Here is a 12036-nt window from a genome sequence, read left to right as displayed (position 1 = left end):
GAAGCAAGAAGCATCTCAGAGGCAGCTTGCTCAGATTCAGACGTGAACATTGCTGCCAGCAAGGGTGGAAAATGCCAGAAGTCTCATTGCAGAGAGAGCAGGTGCTTCCCTGGGAGTCCAAGCGGGCACAATGGAAAGTTGAATCTGACCCTGCTAGGCTGTGTCTCAGCCAGGGGTGTACTGACTGGGTGGACCTCCAAATGCCTGAGCCACCCAACAAGCCTTCCTCTGGATCTTCCTTTTTGATGGAGATATCTTCTACTTGCTGGTTCGCTCCCCAGATGGCCACAAGGCTGGAACTGGGTCAGTCCGAAGCCAGGAGCCAGGAGCTTCTTCCACGTCTCTCCTGTGGCTATAGGGACTCAGCACTTGGGCCATTCCCATTGTTTTCCCAGGCCATTAGCAGGAAGCTGAATCAGAAAAGGAGCTTCCAGGACTCCAACTGGTGCTCACATGAGATGCCGGCACTGCAAATGGAGGCTTAATACCTTGGCACCTGCCCCACCTCTGGGTCCTTCCAACTGGAGTCTTTTTTTTTTTTTTAAGATTTATTTATTATTATTGGAAAGTCAGATTTACAGAGATGTGGAGAAAAAGATCTTTCATCTGCTGAGTCATTCTGCAAGTGGCCGCAACAGCCAGAGCTGACCCAATCTGAAGCCAGGAGCCAAGAGCCAGGAGCTTCTTCTGGGTCTCCCACATGGGTGCAGGGTCCCAAGACTTTGTTCCATCCTCGACTGCTTTCCCAGGCCACAAGCAGGGAGCTGGAAGGGAAGTGGAGCAGCTGGGATATGAACTGGTGCCTGTATGGGATCCTGATGCATGCAAGGCAAGGACTTTAGCCACTAGGCTACCGCCCTGGGCTCCCTACTGGAGTCTTGAATGCCAATCCCCTGGACCTACTTAAGCAGCATCATTTCCCACCATGCTCCTTGCTGACATTAATTAAGGAATGTTCTCAGTGATTCAAAGCAAGATATCAAGCTAGATAGAGTGAAATTCCCAATCACGTAATGTAGATAGAGTCGTCTACCCAGCTAGGCTTAGCAAAAGAAAGGTCACTAGAAAACCAAAATGGTCACTGTGGTTATTCTGGTGTGGTGGGATGAAGGGCGATTTTGTGTTTTGGTATTTTTGTTCCCACCCAAATCTACTACAGCAGACATAGATTCTAATGTCTATTTTTAATTTCTTTTCATCGAACTTGAAAGGCACAGCAAGTGAGACAGAGATCTTCTCTCTGCTGATTCACTCCCCAGATGGCCACAGCAACCAGGGCTGACGCCGGGAGCCTGGAGCTCCATCCACGTCTCCCCTGTTGGGTGCCAGGGGCCCACGCACTTGGGCCATCATCCACTGCCTCCCAGGTGCATTAGCGGGAGCTCGACTGGAAGCGGAGGAGGAACTGGGACCTGACCTGGCACCCCAACCTAGGATGCTGCTGGCATCCCGAGCAACTGGCTTGACCTGCTGCGCCCAAGTTGGAGCCCACAGATTTTTCCTAGTCAGATGATGGCATCACAGAAAGACAGACTCCCCCCACTCTCCCTCCAGTCCCCCAAGCTGGCATATAGCAGAGAATATGTGGAAAAGGAGCCAGTTATTTTGAAGTCAGGGCTGACAAACAAAGCTGTGTCTCCTGCCACCAGCCATGCCACTTTTTTTTTTTTTTCTTTTTCAGGAGGAAACGACCATCTGGTCAAAGTTTGGGACTACAACGAGGGTGAAGTGACTCATGTCGGGGTGGGACACAGTGGCAACATCACGCGCATCCGGATAAGTCCAGGCAACCAGTACATAGTGAGCGTCAGCGCGGATGGGGCCATCCTGCGGTGGAAGTACCCTTACCCCTCGTGAAGCCCCTGGGGCTGCCCAAGGCCGTGATTGCGTGTGTGTGTGTGTGTGTGTGTGTGCTGGGGGTTTGCTCACACCCATTTCTGTTTAGTCTGAACACTGTATCCCAAGTTTCTCTTCCCTTATAGAACCAATTTTACATTCTTCAATTGTACATTAAAATTGAAAATACATTTCAAGAATCACCAGTTTTTTTTTGTTTGTTTGTTTTTGATGTATGAATTATGGATCCATCCCTGCTTTCTGGTCCTCTCTTTTCAGAGTCTGTGCCAAACCCAGGCCCCGTCGTCCCTCCTGTTGGGGGTGGGGGGGTATGAGTTCTGTCCCCCTACACACAAGGCCAGGTGGAAAGGCTTTCACTAACTCTCAGGCGCGGTGGTTAAGCTACTACTTCAGAGCTCCATCCCTTCTCTGCCAGCCCAGCTTCCCACCGATGTTCATCTTGGGAGGCCCGTGGTCAAGGGCTTCGGTCCCCGCCACCCATGTGGGAGACTCCACCTGACCCCGGGTTCCAGGCTTGGCCTTGAGCGGGTATTTGGGGAGTGAACCAGCGGATGGATTCTCTCTCCTCCCCCACAACCCACATCTTTCAAGTAAAAACAACTCTCCTGACTCCCCCCCAGCCCCGCAACCCGGTTTTCTTACAGGAAAGGGTGTCAGAGAAAACTAAGTAGGAAGCAAACCCAAACAAAAACAACAAAAGAACAAAACCCAACAACTGCAATGTGTTCAAACCTGGGCAGAATTCCTGACATAAAGAAGAACAGGAAACATGAAGACTTTTGCAAAGGAAATATGTGTTGGGGATCTTGGGGCGATGAAATTCCAGATTTTTGTTCACTGGCCTTAGCTATGAAATCTCCATCTTGCACAACGCCCCCCCCCCCACCCGCCCATAAATCTCCAACCCTGTGTCTTTTCCCAGTGAAAGTATAAAAAAATGGCATTGTCAAAAAAGTGTTTCAGTGTCTAGTCTAGGGCCATCAGATGCTGTATTCTTCGATGCCTTCGCTAAGGTGAGCTGCTGTCCTATCAAAAGGCCAAGGATACTTCACACTGATTTTTTATTATTATTATTATTTTAAATAGCCAAGTAGCATTCCAGGGCGCTGATGAAATGCCGCATCCTGAGATCTCTCAGTGAGCTAGAATGGGTGAGAAAACTCATTTTGCAAGACCAGGGCCGGATTAATGATAAACCTGACAGTTACGGGAGAAAAGAAAAGCCCAGGCCCCCACGGTTACGCAGGGAATCCAGGGCGGGGCGAGACCGAGCTCTTCCTGATTGGGCAGCAACTCAGCCAGGGCGTTTGGTGTCTGGGAACCATCGGGAGACGCAGAGGGCGCACTTGCAAGTCGGGAAACTTCCTGGTGAGAGAACCCGGAGGTCGCACCGCGCCCGAGCCTGGCGTCCCCAGACCCGCCCGGCTCCAATTCCGTTTCCTCTCTACCTTTCCAGTCGGTCGGTCTCCCGTCACCTCGCCTTCGCCTCCCGGGAGCCCGCTTCTCCAGCGACTAAAAACGAGGAGGCAGCCGACCACCAGTGTGTGGAAAGCCACACTCACCTTGTCGCCCACCGGGGTTCTGGCACCGTGAGGGTGGGGCAGGGAGCTGTGTGCCACACGCGGCTCCCGGTTCAGGTGCAGGGATGAGGGGCACCTGGGCGAGAAGGCGGTGGCGCCGCCAGTCCGCGTGCACCTGAGCCAGCCCGGGGGAGCAGCGGCGCCCAGGAGCGCAAACCCACCCCGGCAGCTCCCCGGGCGCGCAGCTCCCGCGACCTCTCCGGAGCGCTCCGTTTTCACTTTCTTCCTGAAGTCCGCTGGCACAGATTTCCAAGACCCTAAGCCCTAGCCACGGCGTGGCCAGTTTTTGCTGGGGCGCTTTCAAAGGGCTCTTTCCTCTGATTTCCGCAGCTTGAGGGCTGGGCGGGGAATGCAAGCAGAGGTTAAAAATAGGTCTGCTGGTTCATCAGAGGTGAGGAAGGGTGGGGAAGGCGACCACGAAGCCACCCCCGCCGGGGCCTTTTATTCCCATCCGGAGCTGCGGGGGCAGGACAAAGCCGGCTAAAGCTGGCCGAGGTGCTGCCCCCCGGCGCCGGCCCCGAAGCCGGATTCCCGCGCGGGGCGGGGTGGGGCGGCCTCGCCTTTGGCTCCGCCTCTACCCGGTTCTCGCACACCTGGCTCGCAGGTAGCTGGAGCTGGTCACGGTTTCCGAGAATTTGAAGGGCCCACGAGCGGCTCGACTGCCTCGGGCCCGGGGGCTCCGCTCCGGTAGCCGGGTGGGCGGGAGCCATGGACCCGGGCCCGGGGGACGCGGTGGCAGAAGGTCCACCCGCCGCGCCTCGGCCCCGCCGCCGCCGCTCCCTGCGCCGCCTGTTCAGCCGCTTCCTGCTGGCACTGGGCAGCCGCTCCCGCTCCGGGGATTCACCGCCTCGGCCCCAGCCTCAGCCTCAGCCTCAATCCCAGCCGGGATACTGCGATGGCGATGGTGAGGGGGGCTTTGCCTGCGCCCCGGGAGCTCCGGCTTCAGGCGCTCCGGGGAGCCCCGGGGAGGAGCACCCGCCCGGCTCCCAGCCCCAGTTCGCCGGGGACGACGGGGCGCGGCCGCCGGGAGCGCAGGGCTTGAAGAACCACGGCAACACCTGTTTCATGAACGCTGTGGTGCAGTGTCTCAGCAACACGGACCTGCTGGCCGAGTTCCTGGCGCTGGGGCGCTACCGGGCGGCGCCGGGCAGCGCCGAGGTCACGGAGCAGCTGGCGGCGCTCGTGCGCGCGCTCTGGACGCGCGAGTACACGCCCCAACTTTCCGCCGAGTTCAAGGTAGGCGACGCGCGGCCTTACGGACTGGGCTTTCCTGGGGACGGGGTTGAGAGGAAAGGAGAAAAGGTGTGTGCGTGTTGAGCGGGGTGTCTATTTGTGCTGTAGCACTTCAGCCTTGTTTGGAGTCATTGGACGCTATCGTGTGTGTGTGCATGCGTGTGTGTGTGTTTTCTGTAGGAGATAATTCTTTTCCCGGTATGTTATGTTGAGGAAGGAATCGGGTACGGGAGAGCTGACAGGTGCAGCGTGTTGAGGTTTTTGTTGTTGGGAGGGAACGTGCAAGACTGTGCGGGCCCGGATTCCAGCTGCCTTCCTCCAGGGTGCAGGTTGGAAGGGGGCTTCGCAGGCCAAGGCCTCAGAGGCAAGGAGTGATGCTTGTCAAGGGATGAGGTCGTAAGGATGAGAAAAGGTCATTCGCCAGGCGGCCATCTGGGAATGCTTCAGGCAGAGGGAGCACCACGTGCCAGGGCCCTGGGCTGGAAGGCGCAGAGTCGTGGCTGCAGCAGGCGGGACCTTGGAGGTGACTGGAAAGGCATGGGGTGCAAGCCTTTGGACCAGGGCTGCTGCAGAGTGTCTCCCCCTCCCCCCGCCCCGGAAAGGCAAGGCGTGTGCAATTTTTTTGAGATGCACCTTTTTGTGGAATGCAAATTCAAGTCAGCCGTGTGTCAGCACTGGAATTTCCATCTTTGTCCCCAAGGTCCTCGTCTGCTTGCTGGGGGGAGGACACTTCGGGGCAGAGGGGACTTGGTATGTGGGGAGGCGCTGGTGGGCGGGGGGAGGAAGGGGAGTGTTGGCTTGAGGTCCCTGCTGGATTGCATAGTTTCCCATCCTCAATGCACCGGGCTGGCTTTTCCTGCCGTAACCACCACTCCAGCCGCAGCTCCCCACAGACCCGGGATTGTTGTGGGGGGAGGGGGAACCTGTCAGGGTTCATTCCACAGGCATCACCGTTCTTGAATTTCGGCCTGAGAAAGCAGCCTTTGCCGTGGGACCCGTGAGGATGCCAAACCCACCTTCCCGGGCCGCGCGGGGTTCTTGGCTTTTTTTTCCCCCACCCTAGCAGGAGGGGTGGTGTATGGTGAATAGGAACAAGGTGTTTGGAGCTTTGCGACTAAGATCCCGTGGTGCCTCGACTTGACTCCGGCTGTAAAATGGGCTCTTGGCAGCCTCTACCGTAGTCCCGAGTTGTTGTGGCTGGTGCAGGGGTCCTGTCTGTTGCGTCCTTTCGCCTCGGGATGGAGAGAATCGTCCTGTGGTCGGCTCTTGGTGGGTGCGTTCCTGGCCGGGTTAATGCAGCCATGGGAAAGGTCCAAGGAGTTTTGAAGAAAACTCCGAAATTACTCATCACCTCTGCGGCTCAATCTGGAATTTTAACCTCTTTCCCGCAGTTTAATTCCCAGGGCCCCAGGAGCTCACCGGGAGCCTAGCCATTGAAGGAGTCAGCTAGTTATTAATATGCAAATGAGGGAGATGGAGCCCGGGGTTTCCTGGGGCTGTGGAGTAGCTACCCTTGGGGGGAAGGGAGGATCGGAGGAGCTGACAACACCAGAATCTGGGCTTTTTAAAAAACAGTAAGGGGGATGGAGGGAAGGGCTCCATTCTGCTTCCAGTCCTTAAGCACGTAGGCGCCTACCATTCACGTGGGAAACCCAGGCTGGGAATCCTGGCTCTTGGCTTCAGCCTGGCCCAGCCCTGGTTGCTGTGGGCATGTTGGGAGGAGAGAACTAGTGGGTAGAGATCTCTGTCCATCTGTTTCTCTTTGTCTTTCTGCCTCTTGAATAATTGAAAATGTACAGCATGGTGCAGTGCAGATGGGAAGCTGGGTGCAATTCCTTCATTCAATGCGTGTCTGTCGGTGGGCAGAGACTTCTGGAAATGGGGTACCTGATGAGTGGTGGCCCCCAATCCAGATCCTGCCTGCCCATCATCGTTCTTTCAAAGTTAACTCATTGTTTCAAACAAAGTCAAATAGGTGGGAGGGAAGTCTAAACCCCCATACCCTCAGAAGTAACTATCATGGAAGTGTTGATGTGTTTCAATATATTTACAATATATTTACAATATATTTACAATTAGAAAGTCCATGGAGGTACACTGCTTTTCTGATTTTTAAAAATTTATTTTGTTTGAAAGTCAGAGTTAGAGAGAGACCTTCGTTCCATCTGCTGGCTCATTCTGCAGATGGTCAAAACAGCCAGGCTTGGGCCAGATGGAATGAAGCCAGGAGCCTGGAGCTTCATCTGGGTCTCCCATGTGGGTGGCAGGACCCCAAGCATTTGGGCCATTATCCACTGCTTCTCACGGTGCTCCTTAAAAGAAAGCTGGAATCTAGAGAGAAGTTGAAACTTGAAATGAGTTACTCTGGGGAGCAGTGCTGAGGTATAGTAGGCTAATCCTCTGTGTTGTCAGCATCCTATATGGGTGCTGGTTCTAGTCCTGTCTGCTCCACTTCCCCAATCCAGCTGCCTGCTTATGGCCTGGAAAAGCAGCAGAGCAGAATGGCTCAAGTCCTTGGGACCCTGCACCCATGTGGGAGACCTAAGAAGAAGCGTCTGGCTCCCAGCCTCTCATTGGTTCATCTCCAGCTGTTGTGGCCATTTGGGGAGCGAACCAGTGGATAGAAAATCAGTCTATTTCCTTCTACGTGTAACAGATAAATAAATACACTTAAAAAAACAAAAAAGGGCTCGGCAGCGTGGTCTAGTGGCTGAAGTCCTCGCCTTGAACATGCCCGGGATCCCATATGGGCGCCGGTTCTAGTCCCAGCAGCTCCGCTTCCCATCCAGCTCCCTGCTTGTGGCCTTGGAAAGCAGTCGAGGATGGCCCAAAGCCTTGGGACCCTTCACCCGCATGGGAGACCTGAAAGAAGCTCCTGGGTCCTGGCTTCAGATTGGCTCAGCTCCAGCCGTTGCGGTTACTTGGGGAGTGAATCATCGGACGGAAGATCTTCCTCTCTGTATATCTGACTTTCCAATAAATAAATAAATCTTTAAAAAAAAAAAAGTAGGTACTCTGTATCGGATGCAGGAATCCTGAGTGACATTTTAGCCTCTAGACCCAGTGTCCACCACTTTATACTTTTTACATCAGCCTTACTGGGCTTAATTTGTTTGTGTGCCCATATTGATACATTTCTTTCCCAAAGCCTATGCCAAGTTTCCAGTGTGTCTCCTTGAAACACATTTTCCCCAGCTTTAGTTGGATTATAATTGAGAAATTAAGATTGTACATATTTACAGCATATAGCATGATATTTTGATATCTGTATGTGCTGTGAAAGGATTAATCCAGGCTCATTAGCATGTCTGTCATCTCACAGTTTCTGGTGGTGAGAACAGTGAGGGACTCTGAGCAGCTGTCAGGTGCAGCGCGTCAACCCTGGCTATAGTCACCAGGCTGTGTAGCGGCTCTCGCCCCTCAGCTCCGAGCACCGAGAAACGTGATCCTGTGGTTATATTTAGATTTACTCTTTGAACGAGGGGACAGATCTCTCTGTTTCTAAGTCTGTCTTAGAGCTGTCAGGCTTTTTTTTTATTTTATTTTTAAGAGATACTTATTTTTTTTCTTTTTTTTTTTTTTTTAAAGATTTATTTTTATTATTTTTTCATTGGAAAGGCGGATATACAGAGAGGAGAGACAGAGAGGAAGATCTTCCGTCCGATGATTCACTCCCCAAGTGAGCGCAACGGGCCGATGCTATGCCGATCCGAAGCCAGGAGCCTCTTCCGGGTCTCCCACGCGGGTGCAGGGTCCCAAAGCTTTGGGCTGTCCTCGACTGCTTTCCCAGGCCACAAGCAGGGAGCTGGAAGGGAAGCGGGGCTGCCGGGATTAGAACCGGCGCCCATATGGGATCCCGGGCGTGCAATGCGAGGACCTTTAACCACTTGCGCCACCGCGCCGGGCCCGATACTTATTTTTTTTCATTGGAAAGTCAGATACACAGAGAGGAGGATCTTCTGTCTGCTGATTCACACCCCAAGTGGCCCAATGGCTAGAGCTGAGCTGATCCAAAGCCAGAAGCCTCCTTTGGGTCTCCCACGTGGGTGCAGGGTCCCAAGGCTTTGGGCCATACTCAGCTGCTTTCCCAGGCCACAGGCAGGGAGCTGGATGGGAAGCAGGGGTGGCCGGGATTAGAACCTGCATCCATATGGGATCCCGGGCGCGTTCAGGGTGAGGACTCTAGCCGCTAGGCTACCCGGGCCTGTGCTAGCAGTTCTTATCACTGGTGTTTCCATTCTGTTTTTTTCTTGTTCTTTTTCGTTTGCGTCTAGAAATTCCTTAACCTTTGTGGCATTCGTCATCTCTACCGCAATCCTGGAAGTTTTCAGTTGACTTATAGTGTAGTCTCCTGTCTCTCTTCTCTCTTTCTTTTTGGACATTTATTTGAAGAAGGCAGAGTGATAGAGGTCTTCCATCTGCCGGTTCACTCTCCAAATGGCCTTGGGGTTAGGGCTGGGCCAGGTCAAGGTTCTGAAACTCCATCAGGTCTCTCACACGGGTGGCAGGGTGCCCCAGAGACTTGGACCATCTTCCACTGCTTTCGCAAGTGTAAGGTGCTGGATAGGAGCAGCGGCAACTTTGCTTCAGTATGAGATGCCAGCTTTGGTGGTGGCTTAACCCACAGTGCCCTAACATCAGTGCCATTCTCCTATTTTTTTTTAAGACCAAAAGAACAGATTTAAAAAAAAATTGTTTTGAAACATTGTTTGTATAGATGAGAGGAGTTACATACCCATGTGAGTCTCTGATTAGAGTGGGGAGTGTTGAGGTAGGGAGAAAGGTGGGTGGGACACCCCGGGGAAGAGGGGATGGTCATTTGATAACATCTTAGTGTGGGGAAGGGCAGAACGGTTCTTTCTGTTTTTTTTTTTTTTTCAAGGATTACTTATTTATTCTTGAAAGAACATCAGGAAGAGAGATCTGCCATCTGTTCTTTAAATGACCACAGCAGCCAGGTCTGAATCAGGCAGAAGCCAGGAGCCAGGATCTCTAATCAGGGCTCCCGTGTGGGTGTCAGGGACCCAGGTGCTGGGGCCGCAGCTGGCTGCTATTCCCCAGTGCACTGCAGAAAGAGGAGCAGGAGGACTTTGGGCCTCTGATATGGGATGCTGGCGTTGCACATGGCGACTTAAGATGCTGTGTCACAGCGCAGACCCTGGATAACCTCCCTGTTGGTAAATATTCTATTTTTCTTACTTCTGAGCTTTCTGTGGTTGTATGAAGATATCTATCTGGAATTTAGTTTATGTACTTAAGAATTAATTTCAGTTCTATTATGATGTCTCGTACTGAGGTACTCGGAGATACTGTTTTTTATTTATTTATTTTTTTTATTGTATAAAATTTATTTTATCTAAAAGGCAGAGGCACAAAGATAAATAGGGAGATCTTTAATTCCAAGGCAAATTCACCCAAATTCCTGCAGCATCCAGAGCTGGACCAGGCTGAAGGCAGGAGTCAGAAACTCCAGCTAGGTCCTCCACCTTTGTGGCAGGGACTCCAGTATGTGAGAGGCCCTACCTTTTGAAAACAAGGAAACCTTGTCTTTCCTATGTTGTAAAAGTCCCAAGACATGGAATAAACCGCATCAAACAGAAACCCGTGTTCTAGAATCCCACGTTTTAGGACTCTGGCTGTCACACCTGAGGTCAGGTACAAGCCAGCCAGCCAGCCAGCCAGCCAGCCAAAGGCAATATAACCATAAAGAGCACAGCGGAGTGGGTGTGAGCTTTGTGGCTCAGCGAGTCCATCTGCAGCTTGCCTTGGCTGGCATTCTGGTCAGGAGTGCCAGTTCCTATCCCAGCTACTCTACTATGGATCCAGCTTCCTGCTGATATATCTGAGGAGAGCAATGGATGATGGGTGGCCCAGCTGCTTGGTCCCCTGCCACCCATCTGGGAAACTGAGATGGAGTGTTTGGCTCATGGCTTCCATCTCCCCCAGGCCTGGCTGTTGTGGCACTTAGAAAGTGAGCCATTCATAAAAACGACCAGACAGCTAGGAATAATTGAAAAAGAAAATATATTAGAAAGTATCAATGTTTGGGAGAGAAAACACACACATAACACAAACACTCAGGGTAGGAATACCAAATGTTGCTTATTATCTTTCCCAAGCTAGAATTTCGTTTTCATGCAGTTCCAAGTCACATTTTAATAGACTTCCTATGGAAATGGCTCCCATGGAAATCATGGATTTAATTATTTCCAAAAAAAAAGTATTCAGAACATTGCTGCCAGATATTTTATAATTGGATATAGACCAATAACAATTCATTAGATTAGAGCCAGATTTGAGAAGATATTGGGACAGATAAGGTATGGGTGGCAGCTAATATTTCTACTCTGTAAGGTGTTATGGATGTGGGGAGGGGAAGAATAAGGAAGGATTTTTATTGTCCGGTGTGGCAGCAGCAATCATCTGGTTTCCCATGAGTCCAGTGGGCTGGCACGGAGGGTACTCAGAACTGGGCCCCCCTTAGGTGGGTGCAGTGTCTTGGAGTTGTACTACTGGGGAAGGACCAAGCCCTTTAGGAAGCCAAAGCCCAAACTGTGTGACCGCTGAGGGCCTGAACGTTATACCTGCATAAGAGGGAGAATGAGTCTTAGAGCTTCTGAGATGGGGGTGCCTGCTGTCCATACGGAAGACTACTGGGAGGAAGGTTTGACGGATGACTGTGGGTAGGGATGCCAGACAAAATACCCGGCACCTGGTTGATTTGAGTTGCAGATAGACACTCTTTAGCACAAATATATCTCCCAAATTGCATGGGATGTGTTTCAATGAACAATTTATTTGTTGTTTATATAGTACTCAGATTTAACTGGGCATCTTCTATTTTTTTTTTTTTTCAATTCTGTCAGCCCAGGCTTGGGGGAGTTGAAGTACAGGGAAGTCCTGAGGGAAGAATTTAAATGATGTGGTTGGAATCAAGAAGCAGAAGCAGGCTTGCAATGAGTTAGGTGTGAAGTGTGCTTCACATACATTTCTAGAATTTCTTTGAATCTCAAGGAAAGATGAAAAAGAAAGAAGAAAGAAGACAGTCCCAGGTGCTGGTTTTGACCGGCAGTGGTGAGGACTGTCCCGGTCACCGTCTTGCTTAGACTGGTCCCCGTGGCAGGTGCCAGCTGAGGATGTGCCAGTGGAGGAGGCACCTGCATGGGATGCAGCTGGAGCTTGGCTGTGCAGTCTGCGAGTGGCACAGACGACCACATCGTGCTGCATGCACACCCAGAGAGCGTAGTCTGCTTATGTTTGGATGCTCACATGCCTGCCCTTGTGTAGCAAGGTGCCTTGGAAAGATCCTCAAACAACTGTTGAGACTGCTTGCAGTGGGGAGGACCCTGGGCCTGGAGGGTGTTTT

General features: G+C 52.1%; 2 protein-coding genes across 4 annotated transcripts in view; both read left to right on the top strand.

Annotated features, from left to right (window-relative positions):
• Window positions 1–2030, top strand: part of CFAP52 (cilia and flagella associated protein 52) — a 45194-nt gene extending 43164 nt beyond the window's left edge. For both annotated transcript variants that reach the window (XM_041000409.1, XM_041000407.1), the window contains one exon: window positions 1682–2030. In XM_041000409.1, the coding sequence (XP_040856343.1) occupies window positions 1682–1857 (176 nt within the window). In that variant the 3' untranslated portion in view covers window positions 1858–2030. The remainder of the gene's footprint in view (window positions 1–1681) is intronic.
• A 2115-nt stretch (window positions 2031–4145) lies between these two features.
• USP43 (ubiquitin specific peptidase 43) overlaps window positions 4146–12036 on the top strand; it is a 51047-nt gene continuing 43156 nt past the window's right edge. For both annotated transcript variants that reach the window (XM_041000912.1, XM_041000911.1), the window contains exon 1: window positions 4146–4673. In XM_041000912.1, coding sequence (XP_040856846.1) covers window positions 4146–4673 — 528 coding nt within the window. The remainder of the gene's footprint in view (window positions 4674–12036) is intronic.

Source organism: Ochotona curzoniae, unplaced genomic scaffold (genome assembly GCF_017591425.1).
Source record: "Ochotona curzoniae isolate NIBS_2020 unplaced genomic scaffold, NIBS_Ocur_1.0 scaffold_2453, whole genome shotgun sequence".
NCBI lineage: Eukaryota > Metazoa > Chordata > Mammalia > Lagomorpha > Ochotonidae > Ochotona > Ochotona curzoniae.
The sequence above is the reverse complement of the archived record's forward strand: the minus strand, read 5'-3'. Positions and strand labels throughout refer to the sequence as shown.